The 26,121-nt window shown below is 50.6% G+C and overlaps 1 protein-coding gene and 1 non-coding gene across 2 annotated transcripts in view; one reads left to right on the top strand and one right to left on the bottom strand.

Moving 5' to 3' along the window:
* Positions 1-25,887, top strand: part of BAIAP2L2 (BAR/IMD domain containing adaptor protein 2 like 2) — a 29,676-nt gene extending 3,789 nt beyond the window's left edge. The window contains exons 5-14 of the mRNA XM_027968101.2: positions 8,119-8,190; positions 8,414-8,530; positions 9,345-9,491; positions 20,575-20,727; positions 21,034-21,175; positions 21,338-21,572; positions 24,030-24,152; positions 24,481-24,688; positions 25,157-25,200; positions 25,405-25,887. Coding sequence (XP_027823902.1) covers positions 8,119-8,190; positions 8,414-8,530; positions 9,345-9,491; positions 20,575-20,727; positions 21,034-21,175; positions 21,338-21,572; positions 24,030-24,152; positions 24,481-24,688; positions 25,157-25,200; positions 25,405-25,480 — 1,317 coding nt within the window. The 3' untranslated portion in view covers positions 25,481-25,887. The remainder of the gene's footprint in view (positions 1-8,118; positions 8,191-8,413; positions 8,531-9,344; positions 9,492-20,574; positions 20,728-21,033; positions 21,176-21,337; positions 21,573-24,029; positions 24,153-24,480; positions 24,689-25,156; positions 25,201-25,404) is intronic.
* Positions 17,439-17,511, bottom strand: TRNAC-ACA (transfer RNA cysteine (anticodon ACA)). Its single transcript has one exon. It is a non-coding gene; the product is annotated as a tRNA-Cys (tRNA).
* Positions 25,888-26,121: the final 234 nt, after the last annotated feature.

The raw sequence follows: 26,121 nt of genomic DNA, 5'->3' as shown, positions 1-26,121 counted from the left end.
TAGACATGACTGAGCGAGAACACACACACGTCCGTTCTTAGCAAGTGGTGGTGAAGAAAACCAGCTCTGCGCCAGAGCACCTGGGTTCAAAGCCCAGCTCTGCTAGTTGCTGGCTTTGAGACCTTGGACAAGCTGCTTAACCTCAGTGCCTCAGTTTATCTGTCTGTGAAATGGAGATAATCGAAACTGCCTCATAGTATTCTTATGAGGATTAAGTATAAGTATAAATTACTGACCCTGGCACCTGTAGCCCTCTATGTACCTTAGCTATGATTTGAAGCACAACTGATGCCCTGTCTTTACCCCTGCCAAGACTGGGAGTTGTGCCAGGGCTGGAATGTGGTCTTCTCTGTGGCTCCAAGGCCTGGGACAGGGGCCTGGCACCGAGCAGGGCTTCGCTGCCTGGGAAGGAGAGAACAAGCTCTGAAAAGGGAGCAGAGCTGGGCCAGAGGGAGAGGAGAAGAGAGGGCCTTCTGGGGGCGCTGTGGGCCGAGCATGGCACAGAGCGTGGCATCGGCAGAAGAGAGCTGGGGATGGCAGTGAAGGGCCTTCGGAAGCTCAGAAGGAAATTTCAACTAACCGTGACTGCATGGCTCCCAAACATGTGCGTGGGAAAACGCTGGATGTCTGGGTGCAATTTGGGGACACCATAAAATACTCACCAGTTTGATAGCCATGGCGAAATTGGGAAGAGTTTCATCAGCAGAAAACAAGCACCCACCTCCACTCGATAAAACCATATCCCTGGCCCATTTCCGGGACACCTTGAGGCTTAGTGCTAAGCCTGTGTCATCTCCCGGGCTTGGGTGGGGAGTTACAGAGCACGGACCACCCTGGCAGCCTGTGGCTTCCTCTCCTTGTGTCTGATGGCTTGTCATGACACTCGTGGCACACCTGGGCTGGATAGAGACCAGCGTCACCCAGGCCCACTCTGTAAAGATAGCTGCCCTCTTTGGGTACCGGTGTCTTGACTGTGACAACAGGGCAGGACCCCTGGCCAGAGCCACATTGGCCCAGCACACCAGAGGCCGTCTCCCCCTCGGGCTCATTCATTTGACAGCAATTCATTGCCCTATGCCTGGCACTGCGGCGGGGATACAGCAGATAAAACCCCCTGCTCTCCCCAAGGGGGAACCAGACAAAACCCAGGACAAATAAGTGAGCATATGTGTGATGGGTTAGATGCAAAATGCGCTATGGGGGACAAGAGAACCTCCATAGGGAGTAGAAAGTGTTGGAGGGATGTGATTTTTATCAGATATTCAAGACAACAGCACTAGAGAGCTGACGTTGTGAAGAGACCTGAAGGAGGTAGGGAGTGAGCAGGGAGACAACTGCGGGAAGTGTTCTGGGCAGAGGGGTCAGCACACAGGAAGGCTTGACGAAGCCCGCACGGCTGGAGTGGAGGCATCAAGGGCCAGGGCCAAGATGACCCCTGGCTAAAGGGGCCAGGCCCTGTGGACCTTGTCGGACCTCTGGCCATGCCTCTGAGTGTGCTGAGCAGAGGAATGACAGGACTGTTTTTTATTTTAAAACCAAACCTTTTTTTTATTGTAAACTAAAATGCAGGCACAGGACTTCCCTGGTGGTCCAGGGGTAAGACTCTGCTTCCAATGCTGGGGGCACGGGCTTGATCCCTGATCAGGGAACTAAGATCCCACATGGCTTGTGGCCAGAAAATAAAATAAAATAAAATACCGGCACAAAAAATGTCACGGAACAAATTCGAGCTCAGTGAATCATTATCAAGCGGGTCGCCTTTGAAACTCCCGTCCTAGTCGGGAACTTTGTCAGCCTCCCTGAAGCCCCTCCATGAGCCCCCATCAAATCGCAGACCCTCTCTTCCTCCAAAAATGACCGCTGGTCTGACACTGCCTTGGGTTTCTTCATAACCGATCATCCAGTCCTATGTCCCCAGACATGAGAACTTGTCTTGCTCTCTCTCTTTTAAAATACGTTCTTGAGTCTCTTTTAATCCAGTGTTTCCTCCACCATCCCTTTCTTTTCCTTCCATTTTATCCATTGGGGCCTTTTGACTTGGTTTTCTGGGCATTCCTGGTGCAGCTCAGCTGTTGCTTTGTCCTCTGGATCCAGAGGATGGCTCAGACTCAGGTTCCATCCGTTTGGCATGCCTGGAGGGGATGTGTTTTACTCCTTTGCAATCATTATTTCGTTGAAGTTGACAGTGCCCCCTCTTTGACCAGCAGAAGCCTCTTTAGTCTGGCACGTGAATTCTTTGGCACAACCCTCACGGTTCTGACGGTTTCCTCACTGCCTAGCCTGACAAGATAGTTCTCGTCTGGTACTTCTGCTGCTCTACAAATGGAATCAGTCATCTCTCCATGAAGCCCCTTTAAAATTTTTTCTGCTTTTAGTGGAAAGTGATATTCAAGACCATTATCTGCTCACTAGGGGTACCCATTGCTACTGGGTTCATCACTGTTCCTAGACTTTTTCAGTGGCCAATGCTATATATAAAAACATATGTGTATATAATAGATAAGATACATACGCCTAGATACATACACAGATGCATGCATACATAGATACATATATACTTTTGTACAAACCACATATATATACACACGTATATATATAAAGATAGAAATCTTCATAATTAATACTGATACTTCCAATGCAGATTTAGCACCGGGTTTTAGTTAACCTCTTCTCTATTCCACCGGTATCTCTTTTGTTCCACATCAAGAGTCCTGATACTCAGGAATTCTCTCGCAATCCGTTGGTTAGCACTCCATGCTTTCATTGCTGAGGGTGTAGATTCAATCCCTGGTCAGAGAACTAAGATCCTGCAGGCTGACAGTGTGCCTTCCCTCCAAAAGTCCTGATTCCCAAGCACACAGAAAAAGAAAGAAGAAGAATATCCCACAGTTACCGTTTGCTATACCACATGCTACATAGACACAACAGTCGCTGAATAATGAAACTAATTCTACCACCACCAATATGATTTCTGAAAACAGTTAAAGTCTGTTTTAAATTTGCTCTCCGCAGCCTCCCCCGTCCCCTACTTTCAAAGGCATGCTCTGGCGACATTGTGGGTTCTGTTCCAGACCACTGCAAAAAAGCAAATGCCACAATAAAGTGAGTCACATTTTTTGGTTTCCCAGTGCATATAAAAATTATGTTTGCACAACACTGTAGTCTATTAAGTGTGCAATAGTATTATGTAAAAAAAAAAAACCCAATGTACATACCTTAATTTAAAAGTACTTTGTTGCTAAAAATGGTAGCCATCATCTGAGCCTTCAGCAAGTCACAATTTTTTGTGAGAGTAACCTCAAAGATCACTGATCATAGATCACCTTAACAGATTGTGACAATAATAAAAAAAAGTTTGAACTATTGAGAGAATTACTGACGTGTGACGCAGAGACGTGCAGTGAGTGGATGCTGTTGGAAAGATGGCGCCAGTAGACTTGCTCGACATAAAGCTGCCATAAATCTTCAACGTGTGAAAAGCGCCATATCTACAGCTGTGCTCTGTCCACACTGTCGGGACCCAGAGCCGCTGCACCATGCCTGCTCCCCTTTCACCCTCACTGACCCTTGTTTACAAGTAGCTATACTTTTAATATTCACCTCCAACCCCATGTCTGTGTTTTGACTGGTGTTTTGGTCTTGCTTTCTGATTGTCCCCATGAGGAGGGCTCATGTGAACAATGTTCTGAGTTGTGACACCAAGATAACAGCTGCTCTCCTTGTCCTGGGGGAAGTCAGTTTTGCTGGATATACAGTCCTTGCCTCACCTTCCTTCATTCTTTCCTCTTTCACTCACTCTCTTCCTCCTCCCCTTTCTTACTTTTTCCTTCTTTCTTTATCTTGCATCTTGAATGTTGCCACTGAGAAGTCTAATAATCTATATTCTCCATTGCAAATCATTTGCTTTTTTCACCTTTGTTGTTGTTGTTCAGTCGCTAAACTGTGTCTGATTCTTTGCAAACCCACGAACTGCAGCCCACCAGGCTTCCCTGTCTTCTCCTATCTCCCGTAGTTTGCTCAAACTCGTGTCCGCTGAGTCATGAGTCATGAGTGATGCCATCCAACCATCTTTTTTGCCTTCAGTTCAGTTCAGTTCAGTCGCTCAGTCGTGTCCGACTCTTTGCGACCCCATGAATCGCAGCACGCCAGGCCTCCCTGTCCATCACCAACTCCCAGAGTTCAGTCAGACTCACGTCCATCGAGTCCGTGATGCCATCCAGCCATCTCATCCTCGGTCGTCCCCTTCTCCTCCTGCCCCCAATCCCTCCCAGCATCAGAGTCTTTTCCAATGAGTCAACTCTTTGCATGAGGTGGCCAAAGTCCTGGAGTTTCAGCTTTAGCATCTTTCCTTCCAAAGAACACCCAGGACTGATCTTTAGAATGGACTGGTTGATCTCCTTGTAGTCCAAGGGACTCACAAGAGTCTTCTCCAGCACCACAGTTCAAAAGCATCAATTCTTCGGTGCTCAGCTTTCTTCACAGTCCAACTCTCACATCCATACATGCACTGGAAAAACCATAGCCTTGACTAGGCGGACCTTTGCTGGCAAAGTAATGTCTCTGCTTTTCAACATGCTGTCTAGGTTGGTCATAACTTTCCTTCCAAAGAGTAAGCGTCTTTTAATTTCATGGCTGCAATCACCATCTGCAGTGATTTTGGAGCCCCCCAAAATAAAGTCTGCCCCTGTTTCCACTGTTTCCCCATCTATTTCCCATGAAGTGATGGGACCAGATTCCATAATCTTAGTTTTCTGAATGTTGAGCTTTAAGCCAACTTTTTCACTCTCCTTTTTCACTTTAATCAAGAGGCTCTTTAGTTCCTCTTCACTTTCTGCCATAAGGGTGGTGTAAATGCATATCTGAGGTTATTGATATTTCTCCCGGCAATCTTGATTCCAGCTTGTGTTTCTTCCAGCCCAGCGTTTCTCATGATGTACTTTGCATATAAGTTAAATAAGCAGGGTGACCCCAATTTTTTTCTTTTTCTTCAAGTCTAGTTATTTTTCCAGAATATATCTTGATATTGGTCAGTCTGGGACAATATTCTTTGTTATGTGCACTCTTTCAATATGTAGTTTGATATCTTTTTTCTTTAATTACAGGTTTTTGGAAAATTTTTTGCTCTTTCTTTGCATTTCTTTCTCAGGGACTCTTATTATCTGTATGTTATGCGACTTAGCAGCAGCAGCATGTTAATACCTTTGTAGCTTATCTTCAGTATTGGTCTCTTCCTCTTGGCTGAATGGAGCCCAGATAACACACAGATGAGACTGGAATTTTGGGGAAGGTCTGAGCAGGGATATATATCTGGGAGTCGGCAGCCTGGGGACCGCATGAGGTCACCATGTAGACAGGGAAGGGAAGAGGCCCACGGCCTGAGCCCCAGGGCAACTCAACCTTCGGGGAACAGAGAGATGAGGGGGAATCAGAAAAAGATGGAGAAGAGCAGTCAGGGGTCAATGCAAGGGAAACAAGGAGGGGGGAGGACTGCAAGCTGAGGGAGGAAGGTGTCTCAGGAAGAGGGAGTGGTCAGCCGTGTCTGATGATGACGACAGGAGAAGTTGGGTGAGTCCTGAAAATTGATCATGGGACTTAGTGATGCGGATGGAATCCTGGTGATTTTGACAGCACTCTTGTGGGTGTAGTTGGTGGGGCCGTAACCTGATGGAGGGTGTTCAAGAGAAAATGGGAGGAGGAAAGTTGTGGTCAGCCCACAGAGACAGTTCTTTGAAAGGGGTTTTTCCTGTATCGATGGATTCAGTTGCTGGACTGCCTCGACACGTGGAACTTACAGGGCACTTTCATGACAGCGGGTCTGCTCTCATCTTCTGTACGGAGGAGCTCACAGGACCTGCTAATGGAGCGTGTCCCATGGGGAGGGGAGCAGGGACCGCAGTCTCTGTTAGATTTGCTGGGAATTCTCAGCACGTGCTGGAGTAGGCAACTTCCTTGTTTCAGAAGGCACCTGCTTAATTATAGGCAGCCCTCTGGTTCCCCAAGAGCAAGAGCTCAAAGGTGTCTTCAAGGATCAAACTTCTTATTAGATCCATTTCTTTAGGAGCTTGATGATGACTTTCCATTAACCCAGTGGTGCCTGCGCCCTGTCTGACTGAGGCATCCTGGGTCTGTGTCCTCTACACGCTCGGTGATCACAGCCAAGCCCTGATAATGGGAAGAATTGCAATCTACCTGTCCTGCCCTAACACTCATTTCTGTGGTGTGACTCAGTTCCTACGTGACTGGAAGCAGAAGGAGCTGTATCCTATGACATGGGAGTGGCTTATTCAGAAGTGATGTCTCCTAAGCATTGAGGAAGGGAACAGCGCTAACAGAAATAAGAAGGGGAAAGCCCCCAACTTGTCACTGCAGTGACAGCAAGAGCCCTTTAAGCTGTATTTTAAGAACATTTTAAAAGAGCTCCTGAACCCAGGCCTCCCTGGGGAGAGCAAGAGCTCCGAGCCTCCTGGGACTCTAAGCTGGGAGCAGATGTCACCACCTCCCACGCTCACCGTGGTGGCAGCTCCACCGCCTCCTGTATTGCCTCAGCATGCCAGCTCTGCAGTAATTAAGGTGTTGCCGGTGTGTCCTTTCTGTTGGTTTTGTGCATTTTTAATCTTTTCCATGGCCTTTGGTATGGTTCAAGTTCATCCCTCCAGTACCATTCGCTGTCTCTATTAGTGCTCTGGTTGCCAGGGTTTCGAGGGTCTGCCCCAACCCTGCATCTTCCATAAGCCCTGTTTATATATTGGGTGATTTTGCCAGATGTGGGAATTTTCAGGAACATACATCTTGTGTTTGAGCAGAAACCTTGACCTGGGACGTCCCACAGGTACAGATCGGAAGTCTCCCTTCCTTATTGCCTGGATCCAGCGAAAAAGGGCCCCCCTGGGGCAGAAACAGGGACTCAGAGCAGCTTGAAATACTCCCACCCCCAGCACACACACTGACAGCCACAATCAGGGATGTAAGGCCTGGTCAGACCCAAGGAGGTCACACCCAAGCTCCCTTAAAGACTGGTTAACAAGATTTCAGAAACAATTGTGGAAGAAACACTGATAACTTTTATAATTTGCCGGCCTTTCTGATTATCAGCATTCCTGAGGGACAGAGCTCCTACAGTATAGCCTGGGGACCCCTGGGGCAGGAGGCAGGATCCACCGAGGGTTCCTGAGCAGGGGTTCCCCAGGGAAAGGCCGGGAAGACAGAGAAGGCTGAGCAGAGGTGGAAGGGTCCCCCGAGGTGGCAGTGGTCAGTCTGAACCTGAGAACAAAGGGGGCAGCTGGGAAGATTTAGGTGCAATGTCCCAACAACACTGAGTGACCCAGGGAGCGCTGATAGGGACAAAGGGGAACATGCCAGCTGATCACCAAGGCTCACAGAATTCAAGTTCATTGGGTTCTGGAGCTGGACCCTAGCGAGCATCTGGCCAAAATTTCCCATTACAGGTGGGGAAACAGAGGCCCAGAGAGGGACAGCAGCTCATCCAAAGTTACAGAGCAAATTGGAGGAAGAACTACAACTTCTAGAATGAAGCTCTTCTGAGCCTGAGCCCAGTAACCCTCCTGGTCCTCCTGGTCACCTGCCATGGGAAGCTGCCACTCCTGTGAACAGTTGTGAGCACTTTTGCTGGGCCACGCTCACCCCACAGTGCCAGGAATACAGAGACGGGACATACCTGGTTCCTGCTTCTCCCACAAATGGGGCTGTGACCAGGGGCCCAGCAACAAATTCCATCCTACAGCTGGAGGAATGAAATTTGGTCATTACCAAAGAAGTTGTACAGATTTTAGAAGCAAAATGCAAGAGTAGTGGATTCTGCCTAAGGAGTCAGGAGGGCCTCCCAGCAGAGGCGGTAGGGAAGCTGGTATTTGAAAATTGGTAGGCGTAATCAAGGCACGGAGAAACGGAAGGTATCACACATTTATGGAGCCAGGTACTGCATTAAATATTTTGTACGTCTAATTGTTTAATCCTGCATCCAACCAGGTTTCTTGTTATACCCATTTCTCTGATGGTTCGTCAGGAGCCCGGTGTGTCAGGAGCAGAGTGGTCAGTGGAACACCGGGGCCGGGGGATGATTGGGTCGCCCTGATCAACCCCACCCTGCACTCCACACAGGTGCAGACCTTCCATGGAGACCTCCTGCAGCACATAGAGAAGAACACCAAGCTGGACATGCAGTTCATCAGAGTGAGTCTGGCACCCACCCTGGCACCCCCGGCCCATCGCCAGCAGGCCTGCCTCTCCCCACTTGACAGATGGGCACACTGAGCCAGTGCTGGGCACTGACTGGCCCCAGGTTGTACACGTTCCCAGCTGAGAGCCCTGCCCCTGTCCAGTGCTCTGGCCCACAGGCCAGGTGCCTTGAGCCCTTTGACATGGGGGTCTCCCTCCTCTCTCCACCCCATCCAAGGACAGCCGCCAGCACTACGAGATGGAGTACCGCCACCGAGCCGCCAGCCTGGAGAAGAGCATGTCCCAGCTGTGGCGAATGGAGCGCAAGAGGGACAAGAACGCACGGGAGATGAAGGTGCAGGGGCTAGGGACGACCCCGGGCTTCTCGGGGATCCGCGACACCCACCCGAGCTCCCCCACCAGCACCGGCCCTACTCCACGAGTGTGGTTTGCCCCACCCTGAGTGGTGAGCATAGCTGGAGGGGCCAGCCGGCCCCTGGCGGGCATCCCTGGTCCCAGGGACACTGTCAGCACTGCTCCTTGCCTAGTCATTGTGTGGCCCCCCTTGCATTCCCTCGGCTTCCCCGCCTTCTCCTAGTTCACTGGGAAAACCTGAGGTCCTCAGTCACGCTGCCCCTAATCACGGTGCAAAGGCATGACCCACCAGCAGCCCTGTCACTCTCCCCCGCACACGCACCTCCTGCCCCAGGCTAAGCCCAGCCCCTCCTCCCTAGGTCAGGGCCCCATGCCTGGCCTCCATCTCCAAGACCTTATCTCCTCTCCTGCCTCCACTCCTGGCTCCTTTACTAAGCTCATCTCTGTCCTCTTTGGAATCTTCCCTCCCAAGCAGGGGGTTATTAATCCATTAATGTGCATTTTCATTAAACTGGCTTTCCTAGGCCTCACTTCTGGGCTCAGCCCTGTGCTCGGTTCTGGGGACAGAGGGGTGGCTCAGACACCAGCCCGACCTGGGAGAAGTGCCCTCGGGCTGGAGGGCAGGCAGAGCCCAGACTCACAGGAGAGGGCAGGCTCCGAAGTGAGAGTGGGGGCTGGGTGCTCATGGAAGGCCTCCAGGTGGAGGTGGCTGGTTCACGACGGAGAGGGAGGCCTCAGACAGCTGGCACTCGGGGCTGGATGAGGGACCCATCCCTGAATCCCCTTTCCCCCAGGAGAGCGTGAACCGGCTGCACGCGCAGATGCAGGCCTTCGTGTCTGAGAGTCAGCGGGCCGCCGAGCTGGAGGAGAAGCGGCGCTACCGCTTCCTGGCCGAGAAGCACCTGCTGCTTTCCAACACCTTCCTGCAGTTTTTTGGCCGGGTGAGCTGGGGCTGGGGAAGCACTAATGGAACCTTCTAGGGGCTGTGCTCTCTGTGAGCCGGCTGTGCACAGGAATTCCCCTCCCTCTCTCCCCGTCCCCTTCTTTCCTTCCACTATGTAGAGATTAGATATTTATTTCATCTATTTACTCTTTTTCTTTATTTGTATCATCAGATGGTCACTCATTTACTGTCTTTTTGTTTGTTTGCCGCACTGCATGGCAGAATCTTAGTTCCCCAACCAGGGATTGAACCTGTGCCCCCTGCATTGGAAGCTCAGAGTCAGCCACTAGGGCATCAGGGAAGTCCCAATTTCTCTGTGGCCTTGTTTAATTTCTCTTTCCATTTCCCTGTATTCTTCTTTAGTCTCCCAAATACTGCAAGCTGGCTGCCAATTCGGGCAAGTGATTTCAGACCTGAGTCTTATTTTCTTATCTGGAAAAGAAGGGAAATAATTGCCCCTGCAGAAGGTTGGCACAAGGATGGAGCTTGGCATAGGCAGGAGCCCAGTGGGATTAGGGCCTGCTGCCCCTGCTCTCTTCCCTCCAAAGATGAAAACAAAGGCTACCATTCAGGAGACCCGACTCCTTGCGGTCAGCTGCCCCCAGCAGCCAGCAGCCACTTCCCGCCTCTCCACCTCAGCGTCCTCACCTTGCCAGGCCCTCTCTGAGTCTCTGGTTCTGAGCCCAGGGGCCCTCTGGCGCTGAGCGGAGGTAGGAGGCGTGAATGGATCCAGTGACTAATTCCCGCCCTGGCTGACATCCTCAGCTGTCACCACCACACCCAGCCCTCGACTCAGGGCTGGGCCTTCTCCCATATCCCTCCTCTCATTGAGTGATCCTCTGGGGATGAGCTGCTGCTTCCTCCTCTTTTAAAAATATTTGTTTATGTATTTATTTGGCTGCTCCGGGTCTTAGTTGGGGCCCGCGGAATCTTTAGTTGTGGCGTGTGACCTCTTAGTTGCAGCATGTGAGATCTATTAATAGTTCCCTGATCAAGGATTGCTTCCTTCGCCAGTGCATCCATCACGGACGACTGGCGATGGAAGCAAGATCCGAAGCTGTAAAGAGTAATATTGCACAGGAACCTGGAATGTCAGGTCCGTGAATCAAGGCAAATTGGAAGTGGTCAAACAGGAGATGGCAAGGGTGAATGTGGACATTTTAGGTATCAGCGAACTAAAATGGACTGGAATGGGTGAATTTAACTCAGATGACCATTGTATCTATTACTGTGGGCAGGAATCCCTTAGAAGAAATGGAGTAGCCATCATAGTCAACAAAAGAGGCTGAAATGCAGTACTTGGATGCAGTCTCAAAAACGATAGAATGATCTCTGTTCGTTTCCAAGGCAAACTATTCAATTTCACGGTAATCCAAGTCTATGCCCCAACCACTAATGCTGAAGAGCTGAAGTTGAACAGTTCTATGAAGACCTAAAAGACCTTCTAGAACTAACACCCAAAAAAGATGTCCTTTTCATTACAGGGGACTGGAATGCAAAAGTAGGAAATCAAGAAATACCTGGAGTAACAGGCAAATTTGGCCTTGGAGTACAGAATGAAGCAGGGCAAAGGCTACCAGTGTTTTGCCAAGAGAACACACTGGTCATAGCAAACACCCTCTTCCAACAACACAAGAGAAAACTCTACACATGGACATCACCAGATGGTCAACACTGAAATTAGATTGATTATATTCTTTGCAGCCAAAAGATGGAGAAGATCTATACAGTCATCAAAAACAAGACCAGGAGCTGACTGTGGCTCAGATCATGAAGTCCTTATTGCCAAATTCAGACTTAATTGAAGAAAGTAGGGAAAACCACTAGACCATTCAGGCATGACCTAAATCAAATCCCTTATGATTATATAGTGGAAGTGACAAATAGATTTAAGGGATTAGATCTGATAGGCAGAGTGTCTGATGAACTATGGATGGAGGTTCTTGACACTGTACAGGAGACAGGGATCAAGACCATCCCCAAGAAAAAGAAATGCAAAAAAGCAAAATGGCTGTCTGAGGAGGCCTTACAAATAGCTGTGAAAAGAAGAGAAGCAAAAAGCAAAGGAGAAAAGGAAAGATACACTCATTTGAATGCAGAGTTCCAAAGAATAGCAAGGAGAGATAAGAAAGACTTCCTGAGTGATCAATGCAACGAAATAGAGGAAAACAACAGAATGGGAAAGACTAGAGATCTCTTCAAGAAAATTAGAGATACCAAGGGAAAATTTCATGTAAAGATGGGCTCGATAAAGGACAGAAATGGTATGGACCTAACAGAAGCAGAAGATATTAAGAAGAGCTGGCAAGAATACACCGAAGAACTGTACAAAAAAGATCTTCATGACCTAGATAATCACAATGGTGTGATCACTAATCTAGAGCCAGACATCTTGGAATGTGAACTCAAGTGGGCCTTAGGAAACATCACTATCAACAAAGCTAGTGGAGGTGATGGCATTCCAGCTGAGCTATTTCAAATCCTAAAAGATGATGCTATGAAAGTGCTGCACTCAATACGCCAGCAAATTTGGAAAACTCAGCAGTGGCCACAGGACTGGAAAAGGTCAGTTTTCATTCTAATCCGAAAGAAAGGCAATGCCAAAGAATGTCCAGCTACCACACAATTGCACTCATCTCACACGCTAGTAAAGTAATGCTCAAAATTCTCCAAGCCAGGCTTCGACAATATGTGAACCATGAACTACCAGATGTTCAAGCTGGTTTTAGAAAAGGCAGAGGAACCAGAGATCAAATTGCCAACATCTGCTGGATCATCGAAAAAGCAAGAGAGTTCCAGAAAAACATCTATTTCTGCTTTATTGACTATGCCAAAGCCTTTGACTGTGTGGATCACAATAAATGGTGGAAACTTCTGAAAGAGATGGGAATACCAGACCACCTGACCTGCCTCTTGAGAAATCTGTATGCAGGTCAGGAAGCAACAGTTAGAACTGGACATGGAACAACAGACTAGTTCCAAATAGGAAAAGGAGTATGTCAAGGCTGTATATTGTCACCCTGCTTATTTAACTTATATGCAGAGTACATCATGAGAAACGCTGGACTGGAAGAAACACAAGCTAGAATCAAGATTGCCGGGAGAAATATCGATAACCTCAGATATGCAGATGACACCACCCTTATGGCAAAAAGTAAGGAACTAAAGAGCCTCTTGATGAAAGTAAAGAGGAGAGTGAAAAAGTTGGCTTAAAGTTCAACATTCAGAAAATGAAGATCATGGCATCTGGCCCCATCACTTCATGGCAAATAGATGATAAAACAGTTGAAATAGTGGCAGACTTTGTTTTTTAGGCTCCAAAATCACTGCAGATGGTGACTGCGGCCATGAAATTAAAAGACGCTTGCTCTTTGGAGGGAAAGTTATGACCAAATAGACAGCATATTAAAAGGAAGAGACATTACTCTGCCAATAAAGGTCTGTCTAGTCAAGGCTATGGTTTTTCCAGTAGTCACATACGGATATGAGAGTTGGACTATAAAGAAAGCTGGGTGCAGAAGAATTGATGCTTTTGAACTGTGGTGTTGGAGAAGACTCTTGAGAGTCCCTTGGACTGCAAGGAGATCTAACCAGTCCATCCTAAGGGATATCAGTCCTGAATTTTCATTGGAAGGACTGATGCTAAAGCTGAAGCTCCAACACTTTGGCCACCTGATGGGAAGAGCTAACTCATTTGAAAAGACCATGATGCTGAGAAAGATTGAAAGCGGGAGGAGAAGGGGATGACAGAGGATAAGGTGGTTAGATGGCATCACCAACTCAATGGACATGAGTTTGAGTAAACTCTGGGAGCTGGCGATGGACAGGGAGGCCTGGCATGCTGCAGTCCATGGGGTTGCAAAGAGTTGGACACAACTGAGTGACTGAACTGAACTGATCAAGGATTGAACCTGGGCCCCCTACGCTGGGAGTGCAGAGTCTTAGCTGCTGAACCACCAAGAAGTCCCTTCTTCCTTTCAACAGTTTTATTGAGATATAATTCACACACCATGCATGTCACCCATTTAATGCATATAGTTCAATGGTGTAGTATATTCACAGAGTTGTGCATCCATGCCACAAGGGTTTTTGGTTTAATATTTATTTATTTGGCTGCATCGGGTCATGCTTGTGGCATGCAGTATCTTTGGGAGTGCAGAGTCTTAGCCACTGGGCCACCAGGGAAGTCCCATCACATTCAAGTTCAGAGCATTTAATTACGCCTTAAAGAAGCCCGGTCCCCCTTCCTGGTCGTTTCTCAATCCTGCCATTTCCCCTTGCCTTAAGCAACCATCAGTCTACCTTCTGTCTCCATAGATTCACCTCTTCTGGCCATTTCGTGGTTTCCTGGCAGCTCAGCTGCTAAAGAATCTGCCTGCAATGCTGGAGACCCGGGTTTGATTCCTGGGTTGGGAAGATCATATGAAAGGAATCGTGCAATATCTGGCCCTCTGCGGCTGGCTTCTGTCACCAAGCATCATGTTTTCAAGTCCATCGGTGTTGGAGCTTGTATCCATACACCAGTCCATTTCACTGCCAAGTAGGATCCCGTCATCTGCGTATACCACATTTATTTATCCATCCATCAGTTGATGGACAGCTGGCTTGTTTCCGCCGTTTGGTTATTATGAATGATGCTGCTATGGGTATCCAGGTAAAAGTTTTTCTGTGGATGTGTGTTTTTCATTTCTCATGGGTATATAGGAGTGGAATTTCTGGGTCATATGGTAACTCTGTTTAAGGAACTCTAGAGGAACTTCCAGATTCTTTTACCATTTTATATTCTTACCAGCAGTTTATGAGGTTTCTAATTTGTCCACATCCTTGCGAACACTTGTTGGCACTTTTTATAAAAAAATTTATTTATATATTTATTTATTTAGGACTGTTCTGGGTCTTCGCTGCTGCAGGCTGGCTTTCTCTAGTAACATTGAGTGGGTGCTACTCCTCACCGCAGTGCACGGGCTTCTCTTTGGGTGGTTTATCTTGTTGCGGAGCATGGACGCTATGGCGTGTGGGATCTTCCCAGAGCAGGGATCAAACCTGTGTCCTACTGCATTGGCAGGCAGATTCTTAACCACTGGGCCACCAGGGAAGCCCCTGGGGCTTTTTGATTATAGCCATCCTAGTAAGCGTGGAGTGGTATCTCACTGTGGTTTTGATCTGCACTTCCCTGATGGCTGATGACGCAGAGTATCTTTCACGTACTTGTTCAGTTCAGTCGCTCAGTCGTGTCTGACTCTTTGTGACCCCATGGACTGCAGCCTGCCAGGTTTCCCTGTCTGTCACCAACTCCCAGAGCTTGCTCAAACTCATGTCCATCAAGCTGGTGATGCCGTCCAACCGTCGCATCCTCTGTAGTCCCCTTCTCCTCCTGCCTTCGGGGTCTTTTCCAAGGAGTCAGTTCTTTGCATAAGCTAGCCAAAGTATTGGAGTTTCAGCTTCAGCATCAGTCCCTTCCAATGAAAATTCAGGACTGATTTCCTTTAGGATGGACTGGTTTGATCTCCTTGCAATCCAAGGGACTCTCAAGAGTCTTCTCCAACACCACAGTTCAAAAGCATAAATTCTTCAGCACTCAGCTTTCTTTATATTCCAACTCTCACATCCATACATGACTACTGGAAAAACCATAGATTTGACTAGATGGATCTTTGTTGGCAAAGTAATGTCTCTGCTTTTGAATATGCTGTCTAGGCTGGTCATAGCTTTTCTTCCAAAGAGCAAGTGTCTTTTAGTTTCATGGCTGCAGTCACCATAAGAAGCGATTTTGGAGCCCCCTCCCCTCCCCTCCCCCCACCAAAAATAAAGTCTGTCACTGTTTCTATTGTTTCCTCATCTATCTGCCATGAAGTGTTGGGACCAGATGCCATGATCTTCATTTTGGGGGTGTTGAGTTTTAACCCAGCTTTTTCACTCTCCTCTTTCACTTCATCAAGAGGCTCTTTAGTTCTTCTTTGCTTTCTGCCATCAGGGTGGTGTCATCTGCGTATCTGAGGTGATTGATATTTCTCCCTGCAATCTTGATTCCAGCTTGTGCTTCATCCAGCCCCGCATTTCTCGTGATGTACTCTGAATATAGGTTAAATAAGCAGGGTGACAATATACAGCCTTGACATACTCATTTCCCAATTTGGAACCAGTCTGTTGTTCCATGTTCAGTTCTAACTGTTGCTTCTTGGCCTGCATACAGATTTCTCAGGAGGCAGGTCAGGTGGTCTGGTTTTCCCATCTCTTGATGAACTTTCCAGTTTGTTATGATCTACACAGTCAAAAGCTTTGGCGTAATCAATGAAGCTGATGTTTTTCTGTAAGTCTCCTGCTTTTTCGATGATCCAACCTACTTGTTGGCCATGTATATATCTTCTTTGGAAGGAAACTCCTCTTTCTGCCTGTATTCTGAACAGTTAACTCCAGCATTAAGAGGAGAGCTGACCTTTCCATTGGCTGCTTCCTGCTGAGTGATCACCTTTCAGGAGGAAGCAGTTGATTGAATGAGCCAGACTTCCCGTAGGTATGGGGGAATACGTAGCATGTTTTCTGAGCCAGCTGGGCTTTAGGACATACAAGATCTAACTCCTAAGACAGTTAAATATAAATATGTACCTGCTAACTATATCTATATGCAGAATGCACAAGACTTGAAAGAACTCTAGGTGTCAAAGCTCAATAAGGGGTCTTTCTCCTGTCTCCAGTGATCAGCCCTTGCTTAGCCCAAGTCTAATCAATAACACGCCTTTATACCCTGGGTTTATCGCAATTGTGCAAGTAGATCTCTAGGATAAGTACCTAGAAACGGGATTAGTGTGTCCAGGAATGGAAACATTGGCTATACCAATTTATATTTCCACCAGCAAGGGCGGAAATTCCCAATTTCCTTGACAACAGTGGTCTTCACTAGTCAGAAAGGTTAAAATGGTATCTCGGTGTAGCTTTACATTACACTTGTCTTATAAGTGAGATTGACATCTTTTCATGTTTCAGAGCCATTTGATTTCCTTTACTGTGACAGGTCAGCATCTTCTCTTCCATTTTTCTCATGAATTTATAGGAACTCTTGATATGTTACTGAAAGTAGCCTTTTCTTGGTGACATTTTCCCAATTTGTCATTGATCACTTGATTTTGCTTATTGTGAGTTTTTCCATGTTAAAAAATTATTTTTAGTTCGATTTACCCGTCTTCTATGTTTAGGGGAGTTGTCTCATACTTAGAATGGCTTTTGCTCTCTGTTATGATTTTTTTAATTCTCCCATGGTCTCCTCTATGTTTCTTCCCAACCACTGACCAAACTGTCTAAATGCAGGGCTGAGGGGAGCCGGTCAAGTTGAGTCTTGTCCAGGCCAAGATTCTGAGACTCCCCTAGTACCCTGGCAGGTGCTCTCAGATTGGACAAAAACCCTTCCTTATGGTAAGCAAAACTGTATGCTCTTGCTTTGCTTACTGCCTCTGAAACAAGTGTACAAAGGCCTTTGGCATTTTGTCTTTCTGTTGTTTTGCTAGTTAATTATGCAAGGCAAAGAGGGGGTGGACACCTAGTGACCAACTGAACTAGTTGTGCCTGTGACGGGAGCTCTGTTTTGCTGCCTGAGATCAGATTTTCAGCAACTGGGCCAGACTGAAGGGAACAATCATTGAAAAGTACAGTCACAGGAAGCTTCCTTGGGATAGACAAGTAAGTACAAGCCACTCCATTGCTTACTGGATGTGAGACCTTGAGACAGTCATTAACTGCTCTGACCCTCAGCATCTTCTTTTGTAATAATGACACCTACCCCTCAGGCCATTGGGAGAATCTAGTAAGATAATGGACAGTGAAAGTGAAGTCGCTCAGTCGTGTCTGACTCTTTGCCACTCCATGGACTGTAGCCTACCAGGCTCCTCTGTCCATGGGATTTTCCAGGCAATAGTACTGGAGTGGATAGCCATTTCCTTCTCCAGGGGATCTTCCTGACCCAGGGATCGAACCTGGGTCTCCTGCATTGTAGACAGATGCTTTACCACCTGAGCCACCAGGGAAGTCCTAAGATAATGGAAAGTGAAGTGAAAGTGAAGTCGCTCAGTCGTATCCGACTCTTTGAGACCCCTTGGACTGTAGCCCACCAGGCTCCTCCGTCCCTGGGATTCTCCAGGCAAGAATACTGGAGTGGGTTGCCATTTGGTAAAGCCTTTAACCCTGGGCCTGGCACAGAGTTGATGCTCAACAAAGGGAAGCTTGTTTTTTATTTTTTAAAATTTGGCCATTCCAGGTCTTAGTTGTGGCACGTGGGATCTTTAGTTTTGGCATGCGAACTCTCGGTTTGTGGTGTGCATGCTAAGTCGCTTTACTCGTTTCCGACTCTGCAACCCTATGGACTATAAGCCCACCAGGCTCCTCGGTCCATGGGATTCTCCAGACAAGAATACTGGAGTGTGTTGCCGTGCCCTCCTCCAGGGGTTTTTCCAGACCTAGGGATCAAACCCAAGTCTCTTACATCTCCTGCATTGGCAAGTGGGTTCTTTACCACTAGTGCCACCGGGAAAGCCCTTGGTTGCTACTGGTGGGATCTAGTTCCCTGACCAAAGTTGAACTCTGGCCCCTTGCATTGGAAGCACAGAGTCTTAGCCACTGGACCACCAGGGAGGTCCCCAAAGAGAAGCTTTTATTTTTCTTAAGGCGACAGTCCTGAACTTGGCCTTGTGGGAGCGAATGTTTGGAGAGACATTTATAACTGGAGAGCAGGGTGTTCTGATTGTACCTAGGATGACCTGAGTGACCACACAGAGAGATCCGTGCCAATGAGAGAAGTTTTATTACATATCACACTTTCCAAGAGAAAGGGCCATGCCACGACATGCAGGGCCAAGTTGGGGTAGCACCAGGGTTTGGTCAAGAGGCAGAAGGAGCCAAGGGAAAGTATGGCTCAGAACCTTGATTATGGTTTCTGTGAGAAGGGATGGGCAAAGCAGGGTCAGCAGGTTTAGGACTAGATGATTTGAATGATTTCAGTGAGCTCTGGGCTATAGGAGTTGTCTCTAGTTGTCCAGTACCTGGCTTGGATGACTTAGGGCAGGGGAAATACTGGCTTGGTGTGTGTTCAGTTCAGTTCAGTTCAATTCAGTCGCTCAGTCATGTCCAACTCTTTGCGACCCCATGAATCGCAGCACGCCAGGCCTCCCTGTCCATTACCAACTCCCAGAGTTCACTCAGACTCACATCCATCGAGTCCGTGATGCCATCCAGCCAATTTATCCTCTGTCGTCCCCTTCTCCTCCTGCCCCCAATCCCTCCCAGCATCAGAGTCTTTTCCAATGAGTCAACTCTTTGCATGAGGTGGCCAAAGTACTGGAGTTTCAGCTTTAGCATCCTTCCTTCCAAAGAACACCCAGGGCTGATCCTCCTTTAGAATGGACTGGTTGGATCTCCTTGCAGTCCGAGGGACTCTCAAGAGTCTTCTCCAACACCACAGTTCAAAAGCATCAATTCTTTGGCGCTCAGCTTTCTTCACAGTCCAACTCTCACATCCATCCATGACCACTGGAAAACCATAACCTTGACTAGACGGACCTTTGTTGGCAAAGTAATGTCTCTGCTTTTGAATATGCTCTCTAGGTTGTTGTGTGTTAGAAGGAGATAATTGAGGATGCAGGCTTTTTCATTTCTTTGTTTTTGTTTGTTTTACTGCACCACCCAGCACATGAGATTTTAGTTCCCCGGACCAGGGATGTAACCAGCGCCCCCTGCAGTGGAAGTGTGGCGTCTTAACCACAGGGAAGTCCCAGGATATGGGGTTTTGATAGGTTGATGAAAAGAGTCCTCAAATTGTTTACTATCTCTAAGAATTATCTAGCCCTGTGAGGTGCAGTCTTTTCAGAATTAGCAAGGCCCAGGATGTCAAAGCATTGTCTGGCAACTCGCTCCAGTATTCCTGACTGGAAAATTCCATGGACAGAGAGCCTAGCGCACTACAGTCCATGGGGTGGCAAAGATTCGGACACGACTGGGTGACTAAGCACACACACACACACACACACACACACACACAGAGGATGTCAAAACATAAAATATAGAAAGTTTAAAACATGGTTAATAAGCACAGCAGGTCTAACATTTAAAGCCCTCCCCTATCCCATGTTTTTATGGACTATGTGGTCAGCTGCTGAGTTTCTTGTCCTTGAAGGTATTCAAACAGAGTTAGATGCCCATGTATTTGGGATACTAGAAAAGGGATGCTTACTGGAAGAACTCTTTGAAAGGCTTCTTCTAGACAACTACTCAAGCTGGCTTACACAAAAGTGTTTATTAGTCACTGGGAAGTTCAAGCCTTTCAGGTATAGTTGGATCCAAGAGTACACTAGCTGTCATCAGAAATTTGCCCCTCTCCGTTGCTTAGCTGAAGTTTCCTCTGCCTTCACCCTCTCTTGATATCTAGCAAACTCCATGAGGTGAGAGAATAAAATTTGCCAGATTATTCCAGGGCAAGTCCTGGGACTGGTTGTTCGGGCACAGTTTTTGGGTAGGTACCCATCCCTGACTCCATCTCTGTAGCCAGGAGGATGAAGTGAAAGTGAAGTCGCTCAGTTGTGTCCGACTGTTTGCGACCCCGTGGACTGTAGCCTACCAGGCTCCTCTGGTCCATGGGATTTTCCAGGCAAGAATACTGGGGTGGGGTGCCATATTCTCCAGGGGATCTTCCCAACCCAGGGATGGAACCTGGGTCTCCCGCATTGTAGGCAGACACTTTACCGTCTGAGCCACCAGGGAAGTCTTGGTGCAACCTAAGTGGTCAAACCTGTATTGTACCCCTACCCCGGGATCAGATCGAGGCGGAGCCCCACTCAACGCACACAGACTGAGAGAGGGGCCAGGGGAGGCTCCTCCAGGAAAACTGAAGAGCCTTCGACAAAGGACCGGGAGGCCTGGACGGTGTGTGACCCCAAAGGGACCACGGCGATCTCTGGTTCCTTCCAGCTAGAAATCCCGGCCACCCTCAGCTTGCAGGGCCCGAGTTTCCAGGTCGAGGGTGCCACTCTTCGGTCCCCTGGGCGGTCTGGGGGCTGGCTGCTCAGACCTCGCTGACCCTCGCGTCCCCCCTTGACCAGGCCCGGGGGATGCTCCAGAACCGCGTGCTGCTGTGGAAGGAGCAGTCGGAGGCCAGCCGCAGCCCGTCGCGCGCCCACTCCCCGGGCCTGCTGGGCCCCGTGCTGGGGCCGCCCTACCCCTCGGGCCGCCTGACGCCCACCCGCCTGGACATGGTGAGGCCCTGGGCGCCCCCGCCGCCGCCGTTCGCGCCCCCGCCGCCCCCGGCACCCTCCGCGGGACCCTGGGGCCCGAGGCCCGCCGCCTGGAGCCTCCTCCCGCCCCCGAGGGGGCCGCTCTACGCAGCGCCCCTCCGCCGCTCCTTCCGCCCCGGCGCGGCCTCCGCGCCCCCGTGGTGGCTCGGCCGGCGGCCCGACAACCCCTACGCCGCCGACGCCTGGGCCTGGGGGTGGGGGCTGGACTAGGGCGCCGCGGCCCCGCCCCTCCCCGCCCCACCCTCCCCTGCCCGTCTCCCCTCGCAGCCCCAGAGGGCCCTGGGAGAGTTCGGCTCCCCCCGCAGCCGGCACGGCTCCGGCTCCTACGGCCCCGAGCCCGCCGAGGCGAGGTCCGCGTCCCAGCTGGAGCCAGACCACCGCCGGTCCCTGCCCCGGACGCCGTCCGCCTGTGAGTAGCCCCCGGAGCGCAGAGGGAGGGCCGGGGTCCCGGGCTGGGGACCTGGGGCCGGGAAGAGGAACTGAGGTTGCGCTGCAGCAGGAGGGATCGAGGGTAGACGCCAGGGAGGACTTCCCACCCACGTGGCGCGGCGCTCTCCCGCCCCTCCGGCAGCCTCGCTCTACAGCAGCAGCACCCAGCGCTCGCGCTCCAACTCCTTCGGCGAGCGCCCGGGCGGTGGGGTCGGTGGGGGCGGCGGCGGTGGTGCCCGGAGAGTCCGCGCCCTGGTCTCGCACTCGGAGGGCGCCAACCACACGCTGCTGCGCTTCTCGGCCGGAGACGTCGTGGAGGTGCTGGTGCCCGAAGCCCAGAACGGCTGGCTCTATGGCAAGCTGGAGGGCTCATCCTCGTGAGTGGGAGCCCCGGGGCGCAGGGTGGGTTGGAAGGAGGACTGGATGGCCTGGGTTCCAGCTCCGAGTCTTCCAGGATAGCGGCTGTCCCTGAGGCCTCGGACAGCTCTCCCCTTTTCCCATCCCTCTCCTCGTCCCACCCTATTTTCCTCATCCCTTCTGGCAGGGAAGAAAGAACCTCTTTACCAAGTTCAGGGTGGTGGCCCTTGAGAGGATGGTAGAGGATGGGGAAGGGGAAGGTTCTCTCACAAATGGGAACACTACGAAACCTTACTGCTTGAGCACCTACCGTGCACCTCAAAGTGAGCCAAGGTCTGAGAAGAGACTGGACGGGGAGGTGGGCCAGGTGCAGGGGAGATGCTGGGACCTTGCAAGCTGAGTGTGCTCACCCCCTCGCAGTCAGGCAGGGGGGAAATCCTTAGAGAGCATAAACGGGGGCTGCTTTCGGCACCCGCAGTAGAGTCGGGGGAGTACACTGCAATCACTGCAAGCCTGGAGGAGAGCAGGGACCACTCTTTCTGCCAGAGAAAAGAGGGAAGGTGGGAGCTCGCTGCAGCCATGCAGTGCCCCACCAACAGGGTGTTATGAGTGAGACTGTGTGGTGCCCAGGCCCACTCATGCTAAGGAGAGAGGAATAAGTGAGGATAAGAAGAGGGGATGAATGAATGGAACATCCACAGAGGAGTCAGCAGGTGCGTGTGAGGGCGCTCACCACGTGGGTTAGTAGATGGTTACTGGATGAGGGTGTTGTGGGCAGGTGGATGCTTGTTCCTATGAGCAGATGGGCAGATGCAAGGGGGCACGGGAAGATGAACAGATGGGGGGTATAGGTCTAGACTAATTGGAGAGGTGTGTGAGTGGATTGACAGAGAGGTGGGCAGGGGGCAAGTGCTGATGGATGGGTTAGTGGATTGGCGGTCCTGAGCTGGTTGCCCTCATGGATGAGTGACGCTTGGACAGCATGATTGTGTGGATAGATGGGTGGATGGCAGATGACTGCATGGATAAGGAACAGAAGGAGGAGCCAATGGGTAGAGACGTGACCAAGAACACAGGTGGTGGAAAAGACACCTGCTTTGCAGACCCACATCAGAGGGCAGCAGGGTGCCGCCCTGAAAGTTCCCTAAACAGGCATGTAGCCAACCTCCTGGAAAGACCTGATTATAAAACCACCTAGAACAGTATATTAACGCATATATATGGAATTGAGAAAGATGGTAACGATGACCCTATCTGTGAGACAACAAAAGAGACACAGATATAAAGAACAGACTTTGGGACTCTGTGGGATGGGATGATTTGAGAGAACAGCATTGAAACATGTGTATTACCGTATGTGAAACAGATCACCAGTCCGAGTTCTATGTGTGAAACAGGGCACTCAAAGCTGGTGCACGGGGACAACCCTGAGGGATGGGATGGGGAGGGGGGTTCAGGATGGGGGACACATGTACACCCATGGCTGGTTCATGTCGATGTATGGCAAAAACCACTGCAATATTGTCAAGTAATTAGTCTCCAATTAAAATTAATTAATTAAAAAATCAGAGGTCTGATTTTTAGATCAGAGGCCTCAAATCACAGTCCTGGGACATCATTATTCTTTCTGTGATTCAGGTTAGGGAAAACGATGGCAAGTTTCACCAGTAGGCATATTATGGTGAAAAGAGAACTAAAACGTTCTGAAAATGGTGTTATTCTGTCAGTTTGAGTTGAAATAGCTTCCGGTTACCTTTAGGTGAGAATGTTGTTGATCAGGTTTGAGGTGGGGCTTCTACAGTGGCTCTTTGGAGAACACTTGCCCAGGTGTTCTGCAAAAATCTAATGGATTCCGTGGAATCTGAAAAGGCTAGGGAACATCGATCATAGTGTCTCTCCTTTGACCCTGGCTGCTCTGAAGGTGCAGTAATGAGCTTCCAATCAGACAAAGACTCCACGGGCAGGGTGCCCGGAGTCACCGGAACCAGGGGGCCCAGGGTGGAGGGTTACCAGTCAGGCACCCCTGGCTCCGGTGCTCCTTCCTCTGGGCTCCCACAGCTGCCTGGTCCCCACCCCAGCCCACCCTCTCCCCTGGGCATCACCCTCGTAATCATCTGTTTGTGGATCTGTCTCCTGCTGGGCTGGGAGCCCCAGGGGAGCAGGGACTGCGTCTGGCTCTCCATGGGCCCTCGTGTAGTGGGTGCTCAGTGAGTAGGGAATGAAACTGTCGCTCCATGTTCTCAGATACAATGCTTTCCTTCTCAGATCTCCAGCTCCCCTCTCTAAGGCACCCCAGCCCCTGGTAGGACCCATGAGTCTGGACGGGTGGCTTTGAGTGACGGCAAAGACTTCCTTCAAAGAATGAAATGAGTTACTCTGAGCCAAGCCTGGCATACAGCAGTGCCCAGTAACAGTCGACCCTTCTTAGAAGTGATATTTTGATCACTGCTCTTGGGCCTTTTGCTTCCACCCCACAGGAGCGGCTGGTTCCCTGAGGCCTATGTGAAGCCTTTGGAAGAGCTGCCCATGAATCCCATGAACCCCTTGAACCCAGTGACCTCCATGAACCCCAGGAGCCCTGTGAATGAGCTGCCTTCCAGGTACCGCTGGTCAGAGGTGGGGCAGGGGCTTCAGGGGGTGGCGGGGGCAGTGGCCCCACCCACCAGGGAGGGCATCTCTGAGCTGCGGTCCTGAGTGGGCCCAGCCTCCTTTGGCCCCTGGAGAAAGGGCGACCCCATCTCGCTACAGGTTGGAGCTCATTGTCCGTCCCTCTGGCTCCTCTCAGGACTGCCTCCAAGCCGACAGTCTCCTTTCACCCAGGGCCAAGGGAAGAGGATGTAGGGTGCTCAGGGGCCCAGCAGATGGGATTGGATGCAGCAGGGCCTGAACCCTTGACCACCTTCTCTTCCCTCCTTTCTCTGGACTCAGGTCCTACCCGCTCCGGGGTAGCCACAGTCTTGATGACCTCCTGGACCGGCCGGGCAACTCCACAGCATCTTCAGACTACTGGGATGGCCAGTCCCGCTCCCGAACCCCAAGCCGCGTCCCGAGTCGCACCCCCAGCCCTGCGCCTACACCCTTGTCCAGCAGCCGCCGGAGTAGTGTGGGCAGCATGGGGGTGGCCAGTGACGCCAAGGTGGGCCCCTCTCGCAGCCTGCGCTCAACCCGGCAGTGGGCCAGTGGGCAGGGACACCAGGCAACCCTCCCTGCCACCCCTTGGCTGGCTGGAAGGGGCCCTCCCAGCCCAGCCTCAGCCTGCCCATCTGTGCAGGGAAGGACAGAATGGGCTTCTTGAGTCTGGGGTGGAGGGTGGCAGGGAAAGATTCATCTAGCAGAGGGGAGCCCCAGGGTCCAGATGGGAGCACTGGAGAAGCTCCCCACTCTCGGGCAGTGTTAGTTCTGGGAGACGGCACTTGGCCCAGAGGTTGCTTGAGTCTAACACCCACAGCATTTTGTGTTTTCAAGTGCTTGACCTCATCTCGCAGGAGCTTGGCACTGGAGGGGCCTCTGGGCCAGTCCTCTGCCCTGCTGGAGTGGGGAGCTGGGTGGGGGGCTCGCTTGCTCCTTCCCCACCAAACCTGATCCTCCCTCCCCCTCACTGCAGAAACTTGCGTCCTGGGAGCAGCAACCCCCAGAGCTCTTCCCTCGGTGAGTCCCCGAGCGAGTGTCAGAGGGGGCTGGGCTCGGCAGAGGGCTGTGGGGGAGACACGGTGGGCCTGAGTGGAGGTGACCCCATGGGCACAGGAGGTAGGGGCGGACGCCTGGCTCAGATGCCCAGAAGCCTCCCCTGGATCCCCAGCCAGTTGGGCACCTGGCCCTTCTCACTCCCTCCTCTCCCCCCACCCCTGTTAGGGGTACGAACCCCTTTGCTACTGTAAAACTGCGTCCTACCGTCACCAATGACCGCTCGGCGCCCCTCATCCGCTGAGGCGCCTTCCTCCACCTGGAGTCTGAGGTCGTCCCCGCCACCCACACCTGCCCAGCTTGCCTGGAGCTGGCGGCAGCGGAAGCAGCAGCAGTGGATCCAAGGAGCCGGGGCCCTGGTACCGGGGGGGTGACTGCCCCTCCCCAAACCACACCCCAGCCTGAGCAGTTCCAAGGGCACTGGCCTAGGGTCTAGGCCCTTCAAACGAAAGCAGGCGGAATTAGGGAACAGAACCATTTCTTCCCCTCTAGGGACTCCGGACTCTCCCCAGAGGCCTACCTTGTGCCCCCTCAAACTCTTCCCCCGCTCTGTCCCAGTGGGGAGAAGCCCCTTGCACACCCCCTCTCCCACCCCACATAGCTCCCTGTTTAACTTTTGTAAATGGTGAGAAATAAAGCAAGTACAATACATCAGCTGGCCTGGCAGAGTCTGATTTAGGGGACAGGGTGGGGCAGGTTGACCATGACCAACCTAGACAGCATATCAAAAAGCTGAGACATTACTTTGCCAACAAAGGTCCATCTAGTCAAAGCTACAGTTTTTCCTGTGGTCATGTATGGATGTGAGAGTTGGACCATAAAGAAAGCTGAGCACCAAAGAATGGATGCTTTTGAACTGTGGTGTTGGAGAACACACTTGAGAGT

Source organism: Ovis aries, chromosome 3 (genome assembly GCF_016772045.2).
Source record: "Ovis aries strain OAR_USU_Benz2616 breed Rambouillet chromosome 3, ARS-UI_Ramb_v3.0, whole genome shotgun sequence".
In the NCBI taxonomy this organism is placed as follows: Eukaryota; Metazoa; Chordata; class Mammalia; order Artiodactyla; family Bovidae; genus Ovis; species Ovis aries.
The sequence above is the reverse complement of the archived record's forward strand: the minus strand, read 5'-3'. Positions and strand labels throughout refer to the sequence as shown.